Source organism: Pezoporus wallicus, unplaced genomic scaffold (assembly GCF_028554395.1).
Source record: "Pezoporus wallicus isolate ANWC-B61680 ecotype Strahan unplaced genomic scaffold, APGP_CSIRO_Pwel_v1 contig_4131, whole genome shotgun sequence".
Classification (NCBI taxonomy): Eukaryota; Metazoa; Chordata; class Aves; order Psittaciformes; family Psittacidae; genus Pezoporus; species Pezoporus wallicus.
In genome coordinates this window covers 11,894,917-11,918,524 of record NW_026641950.1, presented here as the reverse complement: position 1 = coordinate 11,918,524, position 23,608 = coordinate 11,894,917, and the positions used below count along the sequence as shown (strand labels likewise).

General features: G+C 42.8%; 1 protein-coding gene across 2 annotated transcripts in view; it reads left to right on the top strand.

Annotated features, from left to right (window-relative positions):
• The first annotated feature begins 366 nt into the window (after nucleotides 1-366).
• The window catches only part of MMP16 (matrix metallopeptidase 16), a 201,723-nt gene continuing 178,481 nt past the window's right edge, over nucleotides 367-23,608 (top strand). Inside the window, exon 1 of one of the 2 annotated variants that reach the window (XM_057426090.1) lies at nucleotides 367-640. In XM_057426090.1, the coding sequence (XP_057282073.1) occupies nucleotides 509-640 (132 nt within the window). In that variant the 5' untranslated portion in view covers nucleotides 367-508. The remainder of the gene's footprint in view (nucleotides 641-23,608) is intronic. The other variant, XM_057426091.1, reaches the window with a different exon arrangement.

The window sequence follows — 23,608 nt, the reverse complement described above, 5'->3', positions numbered from 1 at the left end:
GCCAGGCAAGGGAAGGCAAGGCAGTGTGCCGAGCCGCGCCGAGCCGAGCCGCGCCGAGCCGAGCCGAGCCGCGCCGCGCCGCGCCGTCAGGCTGGCCTTCCCCGGGAGGGGGAGGAGATAAAAGGAGGAGGGAGGAGAGGAGGAGGAGGGAGAAAAGGGAGGACACGGGGAGGCGGTTGCTGCTCCTGATCAGAGGGGTGTCGTGCAGGAGCTGCGGCTGCACTCGGACGCCACATTTCCTCTTTACGGGACTGGTGGTGAGGATGAGGGAGAGCTGACCCTGTCACTGCCGCCGCCAGCGCTGTGAAGTGTCTGTTGCTGCTGCTGCTGTTGCTACTGCTGCTGCTCCTGCTCCTGCTGCTCCTCCTCCTCCTCCTCTTCCCCTGCTGTGGGTGAACCTGCGCTACGGGCTCTTCACCGACACGGCCGGGGGTTGGTTTGTTTGTGTATTTGTTTAAGGCAAGGTGAGAGAAAGAGAGATCTTCCACCCGCTGAAGCACAGTTCACTATGATCGTACTCGCATCCAGCACTAGAAGCCGGTTGGATTTCGTGTCTCAGTCCAGGGTGTTTTTCTTGCAAACCTTCCTTTGGATTTTATGTGCTACAGTGTGCAAAGCGGAGCAGTATTTCAATGTGGAGGTAAGATCAGCCGTGTGCGTGTTCGATCGTGTGTGCTCTCCCTCTTCCGTTTCCCCTTCCCTTTTCTTACATCCCTTAAATGAAATGAAATAGCCAGTCAGCTATGTCTTCCAGCAGTCAGGGCAGAGGTCTGTGGTGGCTTTCTTTCCAGCAGCCGATAGATAGCTCCGCTCCCTGAGTTCCCCGCCCGGTGGATGCATTTCGTCCAAAGATCCCGCTGTCCGCGGCCCCACAAAGCGCGGAGCTGGGCGGCGGGCGCAGCCTCAGCAGCCGCGCTGCCCTCGCCCGCCCAGCGCTGAGGGGACATCCTCGCCTTGGGCACGGGGGACTCCTGGGGAGAAGGATGTATCTCAGGGAAGCTGTGAATATCTTGGGCTTAAGAGAACACTGTATTGCTGAGTTCTTTTTTAATGAAGAACGAATGAAAGAGCCTTATGGGAACAGGAGGAAGGAAACTTAAGATTTTGGCACGTTTCTTTGTGGTATTTGACAAGATAACATCTTTTTCCTATTCAAGGGTAACAGAGTTGCCACGGCATAAAGGTGCAACTACAGCACAAAAGTTGGATGGTGTGGAGGACCAGGAAACAGGATTTTTTTAAGTGAAAAAGATAATAAAATGTGGGGATACCTAGATGGGGCAAACCCTAAGAGTTTACAATGACACTTAGAATTCAGTGGGCATCCACTTCCAGTCACTCTTCTGTACATTCCCAGTTTCCCCGTCTGGGGTTTTTACATAGTGCTTTTTATTAACTTATGTTCCTTTACTGACTTTATCATCTTTACATATATTCTTCCTTTCTTTTTCTCTCTCCTGTCACTTCATTCGTTCTGCTGTGAGCCCCGTTTCTCAATCTGTTTCAGCGTGGTGTGTATTTCCCTCTTCCTTTCCCTGTTTGACTTCTTCATCTTTCTTGTCATGTGTCTCTTTTTAATTTACTGTGGGCTCTTTCAACTTCTGTTTTTCTCTTAAATCCCTGTGTGCCTTCACTTTCTTCCATTCTGCCAGTGCCACTCTAAACTTTATGCTGCACCCATCCATTGCCCTCGTTTTTGTTTCTAGTTTCTTTCATCCCCTGGGTTCCCACAATTCTTTGAAAGAATAAAGCCTGTGTCTTTTCTCTGTCTCGCACACATGCACACTTGCTTGTTTCATATAAGTTCTTGTTCTCAGTCACTAACACTCATTTTTGCTACTGTCTCTGTCAGGATCACTCCTGCAGATGATCCTCCGTTCCTAGACTGTTTCCTTCTTTGTCTGAAGTTTTTACCTGTACTTCTTCCCCCGAGTCACGCAAGATGACCTCAAATGTATAACCCCCCCCCACACACACACTTTTTCTTTCCCCATGACTGCTTTCATTCAAGTCTTTCTCTCTCTACAGGCAGTTTCCTTTGCAACATGCAATCCTTCTCTCAGCCTGACAACACACAACCATAGCTTGTCTCTTTGACTTTTATTTCTTCAGACAGTGTTGTCTTTTTACTCCATCATTAAGGTCTTTCCCATTTATAAGTCCTAGTCTTTTTTCTCTGTCATCTATGTTCTAGTTGGTCTTGTTTGTTCCTTATAAGCAGTGTTCATCTCTGCTTCTGTTTGATTGTAAGCTCTTTGGGGCAGGACTCGTGTCTTCTTGCATGTTTATGTGGTGTGTACTGTGCTCAGGTCCAGAGTACAATTGTGAGACTTTTGCCATATAAATATTAAAGTCACAAATTTCAGAGTGAATGTTGAAGTTTTATCCTTCTTTTGCTCATGTCCTCAGCTGCCTTCTTTACCGATGAGCAGGGGAATACAGTATGGAAGAGAGGAAGTTGCTCTCTGCATCCTCTCCAGGCTTCACAGCCTGGCCCCCTGCAGGGTATAGGGAAGAAATTCCAGCGACAGAACTTTCTCCTCCCACAGCAGTCTGCTTTGCTGGCATCTGGCTCTGCTGGAGAGACGGGCGGCAGATGGAGCTAGTGTGGGAGGAGAAAAAAGATAGGTTTAGTCAAGTGGAATATGAACAGGAGGCCAACTCTAGTCAGAAGGAGGTTTTATGAGAAAAGAAGGGAAGCACTTTCTTTTCTGCAGCCTCTTCCATATGGAAAACAGTACATTTTGAGGGCAAAGGCAGTATTGGAAGCAAGAAACGCTGCTGGGTGGAATGAAGTAGCATGTGTGTGTGATGAGAGCACATATTTCTCCCTTTGAAATAGGCCATCTCCTGTTCTTCATCTCAGCCCTTCAGAAACAAAGTGTTATCTTATGTCAGTGCTCCCAGTCTCTTTTCATATTTAAGTCTGAGCAACAGGTTGCTGGGAGCTAGAAGAGTTTCAGGTATTTAAGTTTTAACTTAAATACTCTGGTATTTAAGTTTTCCTAATATGAGGCTTTACCCTGGGCTTTTGACAACTCTCAGTGACATGGTCCTGGGCTACATAGACCTAAGATCTGCCCCAGAACAGCCATTGCCGTGTTCGCATTGTTTGAATAGCACTAAAAATTCAACTTTGTTTTCACTGGGAACTGCAAAGGCTAAAAGCATGGGAAATTTGAGGCAAAAGACTTGGCAACAGCATGCATGTATTGTGCTGTACAATCCTCCGTGTCAGCGTGAGTGCATAAACCAGTTGTACTTAATAGTAAATTGTGAAAATATGTCAAGTGTTTCTTATAGCAATAAGAATATGCAAAGTACAGTTCAGGAAAGAAGTAGTATACGCACAATTGAATGAAATGTTATTGAAAAATACTTAGGGTGGTTAGAAAGCAGTTGTTTTTTTTTTTTTTTTTCTTTTTTTTTTCATTCCTTACTGTCTCTAAACAAAGTCCAGATAATACCTGTTGAACATTAGAAAATGTGGATATCATTTATTTCCTTTTGTTGTTCTGTCTTATTTGATCCACATTCCTGATCGATAGACAAAATCTGTGCAATAGTATATGATGTTTTGTTTTGGGTTGTTTGTTTCAATATGGGTTTGTTAGGCTGTGAGCCAGGGCAGTTCTTAGCAGATACTACTATAGCTCGAAGATACTAAATAATGATATTATCTTTTAAAAGAAAACAGAAAGCTGAAGTTTACAAGCTTGTGTTAACATTATTGTTCCTCGTTGTTTGGTTGCCCTCTGTGAAATTTCTTTTAACCATACGTTTTCATGGATGAAGTCTTTAAGCTTCCAATGATAGCCAAGTTGTCAGTCCAGAAATGTATTCATGTATGTAGTATTTCATGTATAGACATAGTTGCGTAGGATTCAGATATTGGAGTACAGGACTCTGGAGGGGCACACTTGCACTCTTCAGTCAGTGAGAGCTTTATGGTAAAGCTGTATGACAGATGACTGTAAACTGATATTTTAATCATGATAAGGCTTAGGGTTCACATAGTATCATTTTTGAAGTCCAGTGATTGCCAGTGGCATTTTTGTGAGACTTTGTTTCTGACATCATGAGAAAAGCTAAGGACTACACTGCTAGCTCCATCCTCTCAGTGCTGAACTACTGGTCCAAAATGATAACGTCAGTAAGTGCGTGCACTAACAGAAGAATTAGTCCATCAGTGTAGAGTTTCTCTACTATTTTCAGCTAATTCTGTACAGTTGCAGAGGAAGGTAGACATGAATGAGATAGTGGATGGAATAATAATTGTTAAAAGAACATTTTAAATGTAAAATTGAAAAACTGAAACAAAACTCACAAAAGGTAATAGAACAGCCAGCTTTCCCTTCCTGCCTTCCCCGCGTTTCTCAGTATAGTGATTATATCTTCTGTTCCTCAAAAGTAAATCCTTTGTATGTTTAGCTGGCGAATGAAGTAGCTAAGCCACTGTCCATCATATTTGAAAAATCACGGCAGTCAGGTGAAGTTCCCAATGACTGGAAAAAGGGGAATATAACCCCATTTTCAAGAAGGGAAAATGGGTGACCTAGGGAATACAGACCAGTCTCACCTCTATGCCTGGCAAAATCTTGGAGCAGATTCTCCTGGAAAGCATGCTAAGGCGCATGAAAAACAACAAGGTGCTTGGTGACAGCCAGCATGGCTTCACTAAGGGGAAATCCTGCCTGACCAATTTGGTGGCCTTCTGTGATGTGGCTATGGAACTGATGGACAGGGGTAGAGCAGTTGATGTCATCTACCTGGACTTGTGAAAAAACGTTCAACACTTTCCCACACAGCATCCTTGTCTCTAAATTGGAGAGACATCAATTTGATAGGCAGACCACTCGGTGGATAAAGAACTGGCTGGATAGCTGCACGCAAAGAGTTGTGGTCAATGGCTCAATATCCAGCTGCAGACCAGTAACGAGTGGTGTCCCTCGGGGATTGGTGTTGGGACCAGTCTTGTTCAACATCTTTGTGGGTGACATGGAAAGTGGGATTGAGTGTGCCCTCAGCAACTTTGCTGATGACACCAAGCTGTGTGGTTCGGTTGATACGCTGGAGGGAAGGAATGCCATCCAGAGGGACCTTGACATGCTTGTGAGGTGGGCAGATACCAACTTCATGAAGTTGAAAAACATGTCTACAACACTTCAAACAAAGGTTAATTTATGAGAAAAGGTTGACTTTTTTTAAAGTATAAGTACCAAAACTTGGTAGAGAGCATTATCAGTAGGGTTATGTGAAGAATTACGTGATGAAATCCATCCGCGGGTCCTGAAAGAGCTGGTGAATGAAGTTGCTAAGCCACTGGCCATCATATTTGAAAAATCATGGAAGTCAGGTGAAGTTCGCGATGACTGGAAAAAGGGACATATAACCCCATTTTCAAGAAGGGGAAAACGGATGACCCAGGGAATTACAGAGTAGTCAGCCTCACCTCCGTGCCTGGCAAAGTCTTGGAGCAGATTCTCCTGGAAGGCATACTAAGGCACATGAAAAACAACAAGGTGCTTGGTGACAGCCAGCATGGCTTCACTAAGGGGAAATCTGCCTGACCAATTTGGTGGCCTTCTATGATGCAGCTATGGAACTGATGGACAGAGGTAGAGCAGTTGATGTCACCTATCTGAACTTGTGCAAAGCGTTTGATACTGTCCCTCATGACATCCTTGTCTCTAAATTGGAGAGACATCAATTTAACAGGTGGACCACTGGCTGGATAAAGAACTGGCTGGATGCCAGCATGCAAAGAGTTGTGGTCAATGGCTCAATGTCCATCTGGAGACCAGTAACGAGTGGTGTCCTTCAGGGATCAGTGTTGGGACCGGTCTTGTTCAACATCTTTGTCGTTGACATGGACAGTGGGATTGAGTGTGCCCTCAGCAAGTTTGCAGATGACACCAAGCTGTATGGCTCAGTTGATACGCTGGAGGGAAGGAATGCCATCCAGAGGGACCTCGGCACGCTTGTGAGGTGGGCGGATGCCAACCTCATGAAGTTTAACCATGCCAAGTGCAAGGTCCTAGACCTGGGTTGGAGCAATCCCAGGCACAGCTACAGGTTGGGCAGAGAAGAGATTCAGAGGAGCCCTGCGGAGAAGGACTTGGGGGTGGTGTTCGATGAGAAAATGAACATGAGCCGGCTTCAGTGTGCACTTGCAGCCCAGAAAGCCAACCGTATCCTGGTCTGCATCAAAAGGAGCATGACCGGCAGGTTGAAGGAGGTGATCCTGCCCCTCTACTCTGCTCTTGTGAGACCTCACCTGGAGTATTGTGTGCAGTTCTGATGTCCTTAACATACAAAGGACATGGAACTGTTGGAACAAGTCCAGTGGAGGGCCATGAGGATGATCAGGGGGCTGAAACACCTCCCGTATGAAGACAGGCTGAGGAAGTTGGGGCTGTTCAGCCTGGAGAAGAGAAGGCTGCGTGGAGACCTCATAGCAGCCTTCCAGTATCTGAAGGGGGGTTTATAATGATGCTGGGGAGGGACTGTTCGTTAGGGACTGTAGCGATAGGGCAAGTGATAAGGGCTCAAACTTAAAGAGGGGAAGTTTAGATTGGATATAAGGAGGAAGTTTTTTTTGTAAGGGTGGTGAGGCACTGGAATGGGTTGCACAGAGAGGTTGTGAATGCTTCATTCCTGGCGGTGTTCAAGGCCGGTTTAGACAGAGCCTTGGGTGGTATGGTTTAGTGTGAGGTATCCCTGCCTATGGCAGGGGGGTTGGAACTTGATGATCTTAAGGTCCTTTTCAACCCTAACTGTTCTATGAATCTGTGTTATTTGGAGTGTCTGCAGAATGGTCTTTCACAAGTGTCATCCATATAGACTATACGTATATATTCATGTTTTCCTAAAGCCAATAATACTGTACTGTTTGAGCTGGTATCATCCTGTGAGTTTATCTTCTAATGTTATCTGTTGATTTATTTATATATTTAAATTATATGTGTGTATATATTTACTATGAAATATTTAATAGAAATGAAATTGAAAAATGATGTCACTGTTTTGTTAAGGGAAAAATGGTTACTGAAACAAGAATATCTTGTTTGGAAGACAGGATCAGCATGCATCTAGAATAAGATTAATCTCCGGATGCTAATACTGCCCACTGTTACTCAATTGAGCATCTGCGTAAACCCTGTTGAGCAGAGAAGTGTTTTTTGAGAATGGCACCTAGCTTCATTGACTGCATCTGTGATGAGGAAAACACTAAAGAGAAAGCATGCTTCATCATCTTTCTCCTCAAGCTGTTATGCTTTGTTTTCCTTCTTCTAACGCTAAATATGTAGACTTGAATTCGTAGGGTAGGTCTGAAAATTATGCAGCTCTTTAAGGCCATACAGTTATTTCTCTGTTTTCAGAGGTGGAAGAGTTAAACTGCATACTGTGGAACAAAATACAGTAGAATCTGAACTTCAGGAAAATACCATTACTTTCTTTCATGGCAATAAGTGCCTGTGAACCCCATTGTTTTCATTGTTAATGACTTTACAATTAGCCTCCAGCTCCTGCTGAATGGTAAAGCATGACCTTTTCTCCCATAGGCTCTGGGTCTTTTAAGCTTAAAACCAGACCAGTTTAATGTTTCAGCTGGTAACTGAAAGGGAATAAACATTTGGAATGGGAAAAAGTCCTCCAGTATCACCTTTACACACTTTTTAAGAAGTGGGCTTGATTGTCAGGTTTGCAAGTGCAACACAATATTTCTATAATTTGTTAAAATTCAAGCTCAAAACTGTATAGAAGCAGTTAAGATGGTTTTGGTATAACTAGTGGCATGTGTCCTAAAAGGAACTTCCACGATCTTCTGCTTTGTTTCTAGTTGTAGTCAGTGTGCATGATTCTCAGTTATTTAAAATCTGAATCTTACTCTTATATAAGGTATCAGCTAAATGAATTGGATTTCTGTTAGAACAAGAAGTTCAAATTGAAATTACTAGGATGGAGAGGAATTACTGAATCAGGTGGTGGAGGTGGTTAGTGGTTGAAATAGTAGTCCATAAAAATACAGATATAATGTGGTGCATTTCCTATTTGCTTTTGAGGAAATTCAGATGTATAGAAAATCTCCTGTAAAGGCTTCTAATGAGTAGATATATCTAGATAAGGAAAATAATGGTAAAGTTACGTGTCTGATCGATAGGCAACAGAACACTTTCTTGTCGTAGAAGGTAAATGACTACTGTATAAGCTGTCTCTTATTTGACAGGAAGAAATAGAGGCTAGTAGCTGGCAGAGTGCATTCTCTACTGTAATATAAACAATGATTCCTGTTTACAAAAATTGTGATTGGTCAATTTCTTACTGTAAAGCAGGAAATTATTTTGTGCTTCTAATGTTGCAGGGGAGTTTATGGATTATGTTACATGTATGTTGTTCAAAGACAGATTGAAAAGATGGTCCTGGTTCTTATGAGTTCCCAATTGATGTAGTATGTTAGAAGAAGACATATTTGTTTATACTTGTGGCTCATCTTACTCTCCTATTGGAAATTTTTGCCTGTTTTGTGTTTAAATGTCAGACCTCTTAGTGATTCTCAATTCAACTAAAGAAATAAAATGGTTAAAAGATTTATGTAATCACTTTATGTAGGGAAAGATAAATCTACCAAAATTAGGAATACTTCCAAAATTATGATATTCCTAATGTTTTGTGACATGAGGTCTTACTAAAACAAATACACAATTTGTTAGCTCACCTAAAACCCCTGAACAAATGCAAGCTTTCCACCTTCCATTACTCAGAAGGCATAATGTAAAACTGCATAACCATTCATTGTTTCTTCAGAGTGGATATATTGTGTTCTTTAACTGGTTTAAGATTTATGTTGCTCTTCCTCAGTTTTATTTGAATCCATCTAAAAGGTCAGTGCTTGCTCTAGGCACCTCAGCTCTTCTTATGCACTCAAGACAGAGTTGTAAGAGTTTATAAGCTAGAATGCAGTATTATATAGAAAATGTTTCAAACTGTATCTGTTTTCAGTATTTTAGTCTGTCTCATTCTTCTGCTTTACTGTGGGGTTAAACACTGGAGGACTTTCGGTTAATGCTTTTTGAAGATCTTTAAAGTAACAATGTAATTAAAAAAAATATTTAAATTATCTATTTAAATTGCTTAGTTCTTCTCACCTCTGTGTCTGATTCCACTCTATTGTCTGACCTGTTTGCTATCCTCAAACTACATTATTGACCATAATCTGAAGGAACAGGTTAAGTCTGTTTAATTTGTTATCTGTGATATGTCAAATGACAGATTTGGTTTCATTTTGTATGAGGAAGACCAGGATTAGCACTGCAAATATGGTTTTAGTTGGCACTGAAATGGATTTGAAAAATAATTATGATTAGAGCTTTATCCTTTAAAGAGGGGTCATGCTATTTGGAACCTTTATTTATTGGTTGCCTGGCAACTGTTCATTCATGCTCCTGCTTATCATCATTCATTATAAGTATCTTTGCTGTATAGTAAGAGCAAATACATGGTAACAATTTATCTCTTTGCTGAATTCAAATTGACATGTAAATTACTGATATAGAAAAAATATTTATGTAGTTTTAGTTATTAACTGTAAGTGTTGGTACAATGTTTCTCTACTTACTAACAGCTGAATTATACCAGTTGAGGAGGAATCTGCACTTCAGATGTTGTCATAATGTTCCTAGCATACCTTTTAATGTATTACAGTACATAATTGATTTAGGGGCTTGTTCAGGTGTTTTTGTCATGATTAAAATCTCCTGTTAATTTCAGGATCAAGGCTTCAGGATGTGAAAAAACTTGTTTCCTGTGATGTCAGTTGTGGCATTAAGCAACCCAGTCTCAGGTGATGAGACTTGAACCTGTTGTTGGGAAAGGGGTTTAAAATTCTGGGATTAAAACCGCTGTGACATGGAATATGCAGCTGAAGCAAGGAGCCACAATAGAACATTAAAGACACTTGATGAGTTCTCATTGTAGAAAAATAGCAGTTTTTATCACACTGTGAGAAAACATAAAGCATAATATTTGACAATTGTTTTATGACTTGATGAAAAATATTTTGCCTTTTGTATTCATTCTTTATGAATCGTACTGTAATTGACCCCAGTGCGGAATAGCAGTGTGGAATGGGACAGTTGTACTGTGGAGCATTCATAGAAGGTGCCTCTGCATGTTGGGAAGAATATTGGAACAAATTCCTTATAGCTGCATCTTAAAAGAGCATCTGTCACTGTAGGGGCAAGGTGGAAGTAGATTTGTCTCTCTGCTGCTGCCTCTTGGTAGCAGTGGTTTTGCCTCAGTATTGGACAGTTCAGAGCTTAGGGGAATAATGTACTTCTAAGACTGATGCCCTCAGCTTTGAGATTCTGGTTGTATTAACTCAGCAGTACTCTTCATACCATGCCACGATTATGGGGGACAAAGTAACTGCTGTGAGACAAATCTGCTTCAATTTTTCATAAGCTTTTCCCTCTCACATGGCATGTCTGTAATACACGAAGATGCTGTTGTGCGTTTTTCTCTTCTATGAAACAGCTGAACTGGTTTCACAGTTGTATAGATAATTTGAAAAGAAATGCTAACCTCAGAAAATCTGCTCTTTAATTTTTTCGTCCTGATCTTGTAGAGAAACAGCCATTTTATTTCATTGGTCCTGTTAATTTTTGCTGACATACAATCAAATTTCACAAGTGTGAAATACAGGTTGGCAAGGGGAGACTTACTTACCTTGTCAGAAAATTACCAGCTGAAAGGCATATGGAAACGTATCAATTTCTTTAAAATTGCAAGAGAAGATTGCAAAAGAAGATTGCAAAAGAAGAAACCAAGCATTGCTTTCAATGAGTAGAAGGACACTTCCTTTAAATGTTATCAGTGGGCATTTGCAACATGCACCAAAGAGGAAATTGCTTCCTGGTTTGTATTGCATACAGATCTGAAAGTGATGATCCTGTCATATTTTTCTTTCTTACTTCAGACTTGTTGTGTGATGCTCTTCTAGGATGTTGCTTTGACCTACTGTCTTTGCAGAGAAATTGACAGACTGTGTTTGTCTACATGTCATGGTTTACATGCTGTACAGAATAGTAATATTACAGTTAATTGCATGTAGAAATAAATGATCTGTCTTCCACACAATAAAATCTGTTAGTATTACTACAAGTAATAGTTTTATAGTGCTAACTATACAGCATGATTTTAGTCTTAGTGAGTGAGGGTTTTTTTTTCTTTCCTAATTACTTTGTATATTTAAAAAAATAAAATAATATATATAAAAAAACCCCAAACCATGAACAAACAGAACCTAGGACTGTGTTCCATTATTTTATTTTCCTTACTGATTATAAAGTGCTGCATTCTGTCCTTCATTACTTGTACATGGAATGCCAGCTTTGGTAAGGTCTTTATTATCTCTTTCTTTGTTGCATGTATTTTTAAACATGTTTGGAAAAGGAGGTAATGTAAGTGACTGTGGCACGTGGGCATGGAGATCTAAGTTTTGTGTCCATTTATATCATGAGTCTTCATATCGATCATGTAGCTTACTCATCTTTGTAACCTTTCTTGTGCAAATATGAAGTGGAATAGTTGAAGAATGTTTGCTGCCTTTCCCAATGCTTGACAAGATCAATAGAAGTGATGTAAAAGAGACAGTAATATGTCTTCATCACTCACTTGTCTCAGAACTATTTAACATTTTTCATAATAAGTAGTAGAGGGATATAATAAAATGTAAATACAGCATTTCAATTTGATCATTTGTGTAGTCATTCAAGTAGTGAATATGTTAAAAGAGACAAATACCAGATCAAAAAAGGTGAAAAACATGTCTACAACACTTCAAACAAAGGTTAATTTAGTTTTGTTGACTTTTTTTAAAGTATAAGTACCAAAACTTGGTAGAGAGCATTATCAGTAGGGTTATGTGAAGAATTACGTGATGAAATCCATCCGCGGGTCCTGAAAGAGCTGGTGAATGAAGTTGCTAAGCCACTGGCCATCATATTTGAAAAATCATGGAAGTCAGGTGAAGTTCGCGATGACTGGAAAAAGGGACATATAACCCCCATTTTCAAGAAGGGGAAAACGGATGACCCAGGGAATTACAGAGTAGTCAGCCTCACCTCTGTGCCTGGCAAAGTCTTGGAGCAGATTCTCCTGGAAGGCATGCTAAGGCACATGAAAAACAACAAGGTGCTTGGTGACAGCCAGCATGGCTTCACTAAGGGGGAATCTGCCTGACCATGAGCCGGCAGTGTGCACTCGCAGTCCAGAAAGCCAACCGTATCCTGGGCTGCATCAAAAGGAGCATGACCAGCAGGTTGAAGGAGGTGATCCTGCCCCTCTACTCTGCTCTCGTGAGACCTCACCTGGAGTATTGTGTGCAGTTCTGGTGTCCTCATCATACTAAGGACATGGAACTGCTGAAACAAGTCCAAAGGAGGGTCATGAGGATGATCAGGGGACTGGAGCACCTCCCGTATGAAGATAGGCTGAGAAAGCTGGGTCTGTTCAGCCTGGAGAAGAGAAGGCTGCGTGGAGACCTCATAGCAGCCTTCCAGTATCTGAAGGGGGCCTATAGGGATGCTGGAGAGGTACTATTCGTTAGGGACTGTAGTGACAGGACAAGGGGTAATGGGTTCAAACTTAAAGAGGGGAAGTTTAGATTCGATACAAGGAAGAAGTTGTTTACTGTTAGGGTGGTGAGGCACTGGAATGGGTTGCCCAGGGAGGCTGTGAATGCTTCATCCCTGGCAGTGTTCAAGGCCAGGTTGGACGAAGCCTTGGGTGGTATGGTTTAGTGTGAGGTGTCCCTGCCTGTGGCAGGGGGAGGTGGAGCTAGATGATCTTAAGGTCCTTTCCAACCCTAACTATTCTGTGGTTCTATGGTACTATGCCGGAAGATAGAGAGTATCTTCTCTTTCAGAATTAAAGTTTGAATAATTTTTGGTACCCCAATACAAATACATACAAATACTCCAATACAAAACCATATAGTCTGCTCATAATGTATTTAAATAAATGTAAAAGTCTTAGCAAGTAAAATAGATTTTGGATCAGATTGTAAATGTTATAAAATGCATAATTAAAAACTGCTCTTTTTTTGAATGAATGTACTGTTTTGTAAGTAAATTGTTCCAGAAACATTCATATTGCCTTGTCTTCACAGTATCTAAGCTGCTTCTTTTTTGTTTGAATATTTGTGGATTTTTATGAAATACAGTAAAAAATTGGCCTGTCACTTCTCCAGGTATTAATGTTTTTTATTAGACACCACTAACAGGCAGACCTGGTGCTCACGTACCCCTGGATGTTAAAAACATAGTATTGTGAGAATGAGGCACTGGGGAAATAAAAGACTTGCTATGCTGGCATCTTACTTATGGTAGAAGTGGAAACTGAATCTTGTTTTTTAGGGTTCCTGTACTATAATTTCACATTATGACCTTCCTTCTTTCAACTTTCCTCCTTCGTTTTTTTTTCTTACTTCTTTCTTTCTTGTCTCCTGTTTTCATCACATTTTTTTTAGTTTTCTGTTCTTTCCTGTCAACTTGTCTTCACACAGACTATTGCCAGCAGCCAAGTAAAATCATTTGTCATTATTGAGCCATAGAATTAGAGATACTAGAGATGGAAAGATTTATCAAGAGCCTATTTCTCTGCCAGTGCAGGATTGCTAACTATTGTATATTTGCTGGAGTTTTGTCAAGTTTTAAAATCCACAGTGTTGGGACTTCTAAAATTAGAACTGAAAAAAAAAACAAACCTGGTAAAAATACAATAGGGAAAACTACAGTGGAAGATTTCATTTCAATAGACTTTTCCTTTGGCTACTGGCAAGAGATTGAAGTTGGCTGAGGCTAAGCAATTTTCGATAGAAAGTGATGTCTGTTCTGTACTCCAAGATGATAGAAGCTGTTTATGAGCATAGATGACATGCTCCAGTTGGTAATTTGGTGTATTTGACTTTACAGAATGAAAAATAGAGGAGGGGTAGAAAGAAATGAAAGATTGATTTAATTTTTTGCTCAGTTTGAAATCCTTAGTGCAGTTGAAATGGACTAACACTGCCTGATTCTAAAAGATATGTAGATGTGTGTGTGGATTGCTGACACAGCTCAGGAGGACTTGACTAATTTCTGACGATTTTCTCTACTGTGGCTTATTGTATTGAAGTATTAATACTTAGTGAATAAAACTGGATGTTAGTAGGAGTGTTACGGATAACTAGGTATTGTGCTCTGTTAAAGAATCTTATTTTGGAATTTCATGCATTATATCATTACTGTGGTCACAAACAGAGATTTAAAGATGTTCATGACACTGACACATATGCGCTGTCAGAATGTCCATGCTTTGCAAATTATTTAACACTTGGGAAACAAGGATCTCAAGATATTCAGTGTGAGAATGTTGAGTCTTTTTAATGATATACATCCTTATGGTGGGATTTGTGCAGGGAGATTTGCATGAAGTAAATTTTCCAACAAGTGTGCAAGCTGTAAGGTTAGATTTGGAAAGGGATTTGGTTTGAGAAAGCAACACTTAAATTTAAGTGTTCAAATATGCTGTACACGTATCCTATATACTAATAAGTCTGTTTCCTGAAGTCAGTGAAACAGAGAAACTAATTCAGCTGATCAACCAGTTAATGTTTGTATCAGAGTGAATTGAATCTTTTTTCTGGGCTCTACTGTTAGTATTCACTATTAGTGTGATTCAGTTGCTTACGAATGGGCATCCAGCACTGTTTAAGGTGCCTTTGTCTGAGATGTGCAAAAGGCTGATGGAAATAACATGGGACCTATGAAAGCTTCACCTTTTTAGGAAGCCAGGCTGTGTGTCCTAAGTAATCTCAGATGTCATTAGACTCTTCTATTTAGTTTTCTAAATCCTGTTCCCAATTTTAAGTGATGGTGGAGGGTGTTAAGACACCAGTAGACACTGACAGTCAGATGTAATTTGGGTCTGAATCCCTGCCCTCTGCAATGGTGGAGATTCATTAACACTTGTCTAGGTACCTGATACTGTTTTGGCCCTGGGGTTTGGCTTGCTTGGCCCTTAGATAATGTTACAGAAAAGTATAGGCCCCCTAAAGGTCTGATGATATATCTGCCATCCCCTGGATAATGTAGATCACCTCAGATCACACCAGACACCTGTACTTCTGATAAAACCAAGGACATAACTTCATTTTTATGGAATTTTTACCCTATTGCTCTGATGCCCTGCACATTAAGTGCAATATCCTTAAGCACAAGAGGCTAAGACTCTTAACATCTTTAGAGCTCATTATTTTTAATAATATAGGGATTTATATCCTATATTATTTTTATAGATTTATATATTTTATATTTACATATTTTAATAATATAGGTTAGGGATATAAAGAACGCAACATTTCTCTGCTGACGTCAAGGCAGTTTTCCCTTCAACTGTAATGAGACCAGGTCTAGCCCTGTTTAAATCTGTGTAAAACTATTACCTAACTTACAACAAATACTGCTCACATGTTTTACAAACTCAGTGCTTCTGACTGTTGTTTGATGCCTTACCATAAATGATTTTAAATACTGTCTTTCCTTCCTAGACATACAAACTTCTAAACAGCTATTTGTTGCTCTTGAGAGAACAGAATGTTAAGCATCTTTATAAACAGTAATCAGAAAATATATTTTAGAAGAATAAGCTTGCTAAATGTCTATTGTCTGATAGACAATCCCCAAGAAAATAAAAATGACACTGTAATAATTTATTTGGGTAAGAGCCCTAGGCTCTCAAGAATAATTAGCAATGTTTTCAACTACTTTTGTTATATAAAGTAACGTAGATTAATTCAACAGAAATTTACATTTCTGTGTTGATACCAGAATTTAGATCTCATCATAGACAGGTATGTATTTCATTGATCTATTTACACTGCTTGCTTTAGTTCCTCAGAACTGTGGAGTTAACTGGGTCAGAATAAGAGTGGTATTGGTGAGCTTATATTTATATACGTACTCACTATCTGTAACTACACAATTTAAAATACCTGAATATGCTACCTGATGTACTATAGAATCATAGAATAGTAAGGGTTGGAATGGACCTTAAGATCATCTAGTTCCAACCCCCTGCCATGGGCAGGGACACCTCACACTAAACCATGCCACCCAAGGCTTCATACAACCTGGCCTTGAACACTGCCAGGGATGGAGCATTCACAACCTCCCTGGGTAACCTATTCCAGTGCCTCACCACCCTAACAGGAAAGAATTTCTTCCTTATATCCAGTCGAAACTTCCCCTGTTTAAGTTTGAACCCTTATCCCTTGTCCTATCACTACAGTTCCTAATGAAGAGTCCCTCCCCAGCATCCCTATAGGCCCCCTTCAGATACTGGAAGGCTGCTATGAGGTCTCCACGCAGCCTTCTCTTCTCCAGGCTGAACAGCCCCAACTTTCTCAGCCTGTCTTCATACGGGAGGTGCTCCAGTCCCCTGATCATCCTCGCTGCCCTCCTCTGGACTTGTTCCAGCAGTTCCATGTCCTTTTTATGTTGAAGACACCAGAACTGTACACAGTACACACAGCTTGGTGTCTTCGGCAGACTTGCTGAGGGTGCACTCAATCCTGCTGTCCATGCCACTGACAAGGATGTTGAGTAAGACCAGTCCCAACACTGATCCCTGAGGGGCATCACTCGTTACTGGTCTCCAGATGGACACTGAGCCATTGACTACAACTCTTTGAGTGCAGCCATCCAGCCAGTTCTTTATCCATCGAGTGGTCCACCTATCAAATTGATGTCTCTCCAATTTAGAGACAAGGATGTCATGCCGGACAGTATCAAACGCTTTACACAAGTCCAGGTAGATGACATCCACTGCTGTACTCGTGTCCATCAGTTCTGTAGCCCCATCATAGAAGGCCACCAAATTGGTCAGGCAGGATTTCCCCCTTAGTGAAGCCATGCTGGCTGTCACCAAGCACCTTGTTGTTTTTCATGTGCCTTAGCATGCCTGGCAGGAGAATCTGCTCCAAGATTTTGCCAGGCAGAGAGGTGAGACTGATTGGTCTGTTATTCCCTGGGTCATTCATTTTCCCCTTCTTGAAAATGGGGGTTATATTTCCATTTTTCCAGTCATCAGGAACTTCACCTGACTGCCATGATTTTACATGAGTTTTCCGCTAACATGTAATTATGGAAAGACTAGATCTATTGTTGATTTTTAGGTCTAGAAAAGCTTCCTTTGTGATTTTTAGCTATATTCCATTATTTTTTTTTTCACTGACAGGCTCATTTAGAGAAAAAAATCCAGTATTTTAGTTCCTGTGTGAATAATCCTATCATTTTTCCTAGCTGCCAAGAGAATTCACGTTTTGTCCCAACAGTGACATAACGATAGAGTCATTTTTCTTCATAGATTAATTGCTTAGATGCCTTTTTCACTGAGATATTAGAGAATTTTTCTCTACATGCAAGATCTTTCTAAGGAGGAGATGTCAATTTAATTTGTGCTGAAAGATTTCAATTTTATAGAAATACATTCTTTCTTTGGCTTTGCTCAAAATAAAAAATCTGTTCCATTTTGTCCTGGGTTCAGCAGTAGCAGTTATGTTTCTCCTTCGTGATAGCTGGTGCAGTGCTGTGTTTTGACTTCCAGCCTGGGAACAGTGTTGGTGATACCGACGTTTTTGGTTGTTGCGAAGTGATGTTTACCCTGACCAAAGAGGTGTGAGGCTTATGCTCTGCCAGGGATGAGGGGAAGCCGTGAGGAAGCAGAGATGGGGCGCCTGACCCAGGCTAGCCAAGGAGGTATTCCATACCACAGCACATCATGCCCGGGGTGGGGGGTAACTGGGAGTTACCTGGAAGGACACGGGCTTCCAGGTGGGACTCGTTTTCTTGGCTGGTGGTATTGTATTCTCTTCCCTTGTTATTTTCTCTTGTTGTTGGTTGTAGCGGTGGTGATTTGTGTTGTACATTGGTTGCTGGACTGTTCTTGTCTCAACCTGTGGGAGTTGCACCCTTTCGAAGGGGAGAGCCCCGGGGAGGGGGGGGAGGAGGCTCGATTCCTCTCAGCCTGGCACCATTCACTGGGAGTGAGTGAACAAGCTGTCTGGCTAGGGTTTAAACGATTACAGTTCTTTTGGCACCCAACATGGGGCTCGAGGGGTTGAGATAACAACAGATCTGACCGGATTAATAGTTACTCGTCGCAATGCTGATTTATTGGCTCTCAAGGTTGTTCCTCTTGATCTCACAGTTGATTTATTGGCTCTCAAGGTTGTTCCTCTTGATCTCACAGTTTCAGTATATCATATCTTACTTCCATCCAGTATTTGCTGTATTAGTGTTTTTCAAGTGTGGGGCTTGGGCTAAGGTTTTTGTCTCATTGTACTTTATGGTAATGACTTGTAATACAATAGAATCATTGATCATGAAACTGATCTGGCTTATGTTCCCAGTGTGGTCACCACCTTTATACTTTGGGAGGTATATAATAGAAGCGCTTAGCAATTACACATCTTTTTTCTCCTTCTCAGGTGCTCAACCTGTGAAGGAGACATCCTTTCACCCTCCCAGTCGTCCCCCCAGACCATTTACATTTGAGAGTTTTGAAGTTTTTGAATGGCCTTTTAATGCTGTTGAGACTTGTTTGCTGATCATGATGGGAATCACCATGGTAGCACGCATACACAGTGTGTTTTGCCCACGACTGATTTCAAGAGTTAATCAGAGTCAGGTTTGGGTCTTGTCTGGGGTCAAACGACGATGTAGAAGGACCAAGGGATTTTCCCTTAGGCTGGACAGCCATGAGTGGTAGGGTGTGTGGGATAATGTGGGCAAGTATCTAAGTCAGTGGGCCCCTCCAGTACTTTGGAATTTCACCACCCAACAACTGCAAATTACAGAAGAATTAGTAAAACACTTAAATGAGGTGTGTGGTCATTCTGGCCATACCAGAGATGGACAAATCATGGCAACGTGCTGGGGCTTGGCTTATGCTTACAGGGCCTTGTTCAACACTATCCAGCACCTTCAAAAGGAAAAGAGTGTCAGTGGATCTGAGGGCAAAGCAACGGTCAGCGCAGCTACTCCAGCTCCAGGCACAGCAGCTTCACCACCCCCAGGGACAAGTACAGTTGCTACTCAAACCTTGGCTGCAATGAACAGCACAGCTACCCCAGTGGCAAGTACAGCAGCTGCTCAAACTTGGACTGCAACAGACAGTGCGGTTACCCCAGCTCCAAGCACAGCAGCTAAACCACCCCCAGCAACAAGTACAGTTGCTCCTCAAACGACAGTGATAATTACTGCAGCCAAACCAGAGGACCAATTCGTACCAGTATCGGTTGCCCCTGTACGCAAGAGAACAAGCAAAAAAGATGCAAGAAGGGTGAAGCAAGATGAAGAAACAATGTACTCACCACCCGGCCAGCATCTGATCAGGAGTCATGATCATATGATGAAGAAGAAGAAGAAGAGGTAACTTCTCGACCTCGGACCTCAACCGAGCTACGGAATATGCAAAAAGATTTTACCCGTCAACCAGGGGAGCACATCATCACCTGGTTACTCCGATGCTGGGACAATGGGAGTGGGCCGATGGTCACGAACTAGAAGGTACAGAAGCCAAGCAGCTGGGATCACTTGCTAGAGAAGGGGGAATTGACAAAGCAATTGCAAGAGAGAAAAAGTCCCTCAGTCTTTGGAGGCAGCTCTTGGCAGCTGTGAAAGAAAGGTTTCTGTACAAGGACGATGTTATGAGTCGTTCGGCCAAGTGGACTACTATAGACAAAGGCATCCAGTCTCTGAGGTAATCAGCCATCGTAGAGATGATCTGTCACATCCAGCCGAATAACGGGTATACACCCACAGATCCAGATGAAGTTGAATGTACACGACCCATGTGGGAAAACTTACACGGAATGCACTGTCATCATATGCCCATTCATTTGCAACGCTAACCTGGAATGACATAGTACCACTAACAGTGGATAAAATGGTTCATAAACTCTGAGAGTTCGAAGACAATCTCACCCCTTCCATCATCTCAGCTGTAGAAAAACTGTCCCAGGATCTCAAACAATTGAGGGACGATCTATCTGATTTATCCAGCTCCTCACGTGTACCAACACACGTTTCAGCTATTAACAAAAGGCGTCCTATTGTTTGAGAGAGGACATACAGGAGGTATATGCCACGGGCTACCCTATGGTTTTACCTGTGGGATCACAAAGAAGACATGACAAAGTGGGATGGAAAACCTACTTCAGCTTTGGAGGAACGGGTGAGTTAATTGAAGAGGGGAGCAAGGGCCAAGACTGATCGTCCCATGAGAGCTACGGCTTCAGTCTCTGGTGAGCAGTTTCCCAGATGGAATGGAAGAGCTGATTTTACTCCAGCTCCTGTGATAACGAAGAATAATCCCTTTTACCACGACTTAAGTGTCCAACGCTGTGATGACCATTAGAGGGGCCCTGCCTCCAGCCAGGTGGAGGTAGGGAACAATCGGATTTACTGGACTGTGTGGATCAGATGGCCTGGCACATCAGTCCCACAGAAGTATAAGGCTCTAGTAGATACCGGTGCACAGTGTACCCTGATGCCATCATCTGTCAAGGGGTGGAACCCATCTGTATTTCTGGAGTAACAGGAGGATCCCAAGAGTTGACTGTGCTGGAGGCTGAAATCAGCCTGACAGGGAGGGAATGGCAAAAGCACCCTATTGTGACTGGTCCAGAGGCTCCACGCATCCTCGGCAAAGACTACCTCAAGAGAGGGTACCTCAAAGACCCAAAAGGGTACCGGTGGGCTTTTGGTATTGCTGCTTTGGAGACTGAGGAAATTGAGCAGCTGTCCCCCTTGCCTGGTCTCTCAGAAGATCCTTCTGCTGTGGGGTTGCTGAAAGTCAAAGAACAGCAAGCGCCAATTGCGACCACAACAGTGCACCGGCGGCAATATCACACCAACCGAGACTCCCTGATTCCCATCCATCAGCTGATCCGTAGACTGGAGAGTCAGGGAGTGATCAGCAGGACCCGCTTGCCTTTTAATAGCCCCATATGGCCAGTGCGAAAGTCTGATGGAGAATGGAGACTAACAGTAGACTATCGTGGCCTGAATGAAGTCACACCACCATTGAGTGCTGCCGTACCGGACATGCTAGAACTTCAGCATGAATTAGAGTCAAACGCAGCCAAGTGGTATGCCACGATTGATATTGCCAATGCATTTTTCTCAGTTCCTTTGGCAGCAGAGCGCAGGCCACAGTTTGCTTTTACTTGGAGGGGTGTCCAGTTCACTTGGAACCGACTGCCCCGGGGGTGGAAACACAGCCCTACCATTTGCCACGGACTGATCCAGACTGCACTAGAACAGGGTCAAGCTCCAGAACACCTGCAATACATTGATGACATTATTGTGTGGGGCGATACAGCGGAAGAAGTCTTTGAGAAAGGGAGGAAAATAATCCAAATCCTGCTGAAAGCCGGTTTTGCCATAAAACGGAGTAAGGTCAAGGGACCTGCACAGGAGATTCAATTTTTGGGAATAAAATGACAAGATGGACGTAGACAGATCCCCACAGATGTGATCAACAAGATAACAGCAATGTCTCCACCAACTAATAAAAAAGACACGCAAGCTTTCTTGGGTGCTGTGGGGTTCTGGAGAATGCACATCCCAAATTACAGTTCGATTGTAAGCCCTCTGTATCAAGTGACCCAGAAGAAGAATGATTTTAAATGGGGCCCTGAGCAACAGCAAGCCTTTGAGCAAATTAAACGCGAGATAGTTCATGCAGTAGCCCTTGGACCTGTCCGGACCGGGCCAGATGTAAAAAATGTACTGTACACTGCAGCTGGGGAGAACGGTCCTACCTGGAGCCTCTGGCAGAAAGCTCCAGGGGAGACTCGAGGTCGACCCCTCGGCTTTTGGAGTCGGGGATACAAAGGATCTGAGGCCAGCTATAACCCAACTGAGAAAGAGATACTGGCAGCCTGTGAGGGGGTTCGAGCTGCTTTGGAAGTGATTGGCACTGAAGCACAGCTCCTCCTGGCACCCCGGTTGCCCATGCTGGGCTGGATGTTCAAAGGCAGGGTCTCCTCTACCCATCATGCAACTGATGCTACACGGAGTAAATGGGCTGCACTAATTACACAATGAACTGGAATAGGAAATCTCAGTCGTCCAGGCATTCTAGAAGTCATCATGGACTGGCCAGAGGGCAAAGATTTCGGAATGTCACCAGAGGAGGAGGTGGTGCGTGCTGAAGAGGCCCCACCATATAATAAACTGTCAGAAAGTGAAAAGCAGTATGCCTTGTTTACTGATGGGTCCTGCCGTATTGTGGGAAAGCATCAGAGATGGAAGGCAGCTGTATGGAGTCCTGGATGACAAGTTGCAGAAACTGCTGAAGGAGAGGGTGAATCGAGTCAGTTTGTCGAGGTGAAAGCCATCCAGCTGGCCCTGGACATTGCTGAACGAGGAAAGTGGCCAGTACTTTATACTAACTCATGGATGTTGGCAAATGCCCTGTGGGGGTGGTTGAAGCAATGGAAGCAGAGCAACTGGCAACGCAGAGGTAAACCCATCTGGGCTGCTGCACTGTGGAAAGATATTGCTGCCCGGGTGCAGAACCTGGTGGTGAAGGTACGTCATGTAGATGCCCATGTACCCAAGAGTCCGGCCACTGAGGAACACCAGAACAACCAACAAGTGGTAAAGCGGCTAAGATTGAAGGGGCTCAGATGGACTTAGATTGGCAACATAAAGGTGAATTATTTCTGGCCTGGTGGGCCCATGACACTTCAGGCCATCAGGGCAGAGATGCAACATATAGATGGGCCCGTGATCGAGGGGTGGACTTAACAATGGACACTATTGCCCAGGTTATTCATGAGTGTGAAACATGTGCTGCAATTAAACAAGCCAAGCAGTTAAAGCCTCTTTGGTATGCAGGATGATGGTTGAAGTATAAATATGGGGAGGCCTGGCAGATTGACTATATCCCACTGCTGACATCCCCCCAAGGCAGGCGCCATGTGCTTACCATGGTGGAAGCAGCCACCGGGTGGCTGGAAACATACGCTGTGCCCCATGCCACTGCCCGGAACACTATCCTGGGCCTTGAGAAGCAGATTTTGTGGTGATGAAGCACCCCAGAGAGAATTGAGTCAGACAATGGGACTCATTTCCGGAATAACCTTATAGATATTTGGGCCAAAGAGCATGGCATTGAGTGGGTATATCACATCCCTTACCACGCACCAGCCTCTGGGAAAATCAAATGGTACAATGGGCTGTTAAAAACTACACTGAGAGCGATGGGTGGGGGAACTTTCAAGCATTGGGATACACACTTACCAAAGGCCACCTGGTTGGTCAAAGCCAGAGGATCTGCCAACAGGGCTCAGTCAGAACTTTTACAATTTTAGAGGGGGACAAAGTTCCTGTGGTGCATATGAAGAATTTGCTGGGAAGACAGTCTGGGTTATTCCTGCTTCAGGGAAAGGCAAACCCACTCGTGGGATTGCTTTTGCTCAGGGACCTGGATATACTTGGTGGGTAATGCGGGAAGATGGGGAAGTCCGATGTATACCTCAAGGGGATTTGAT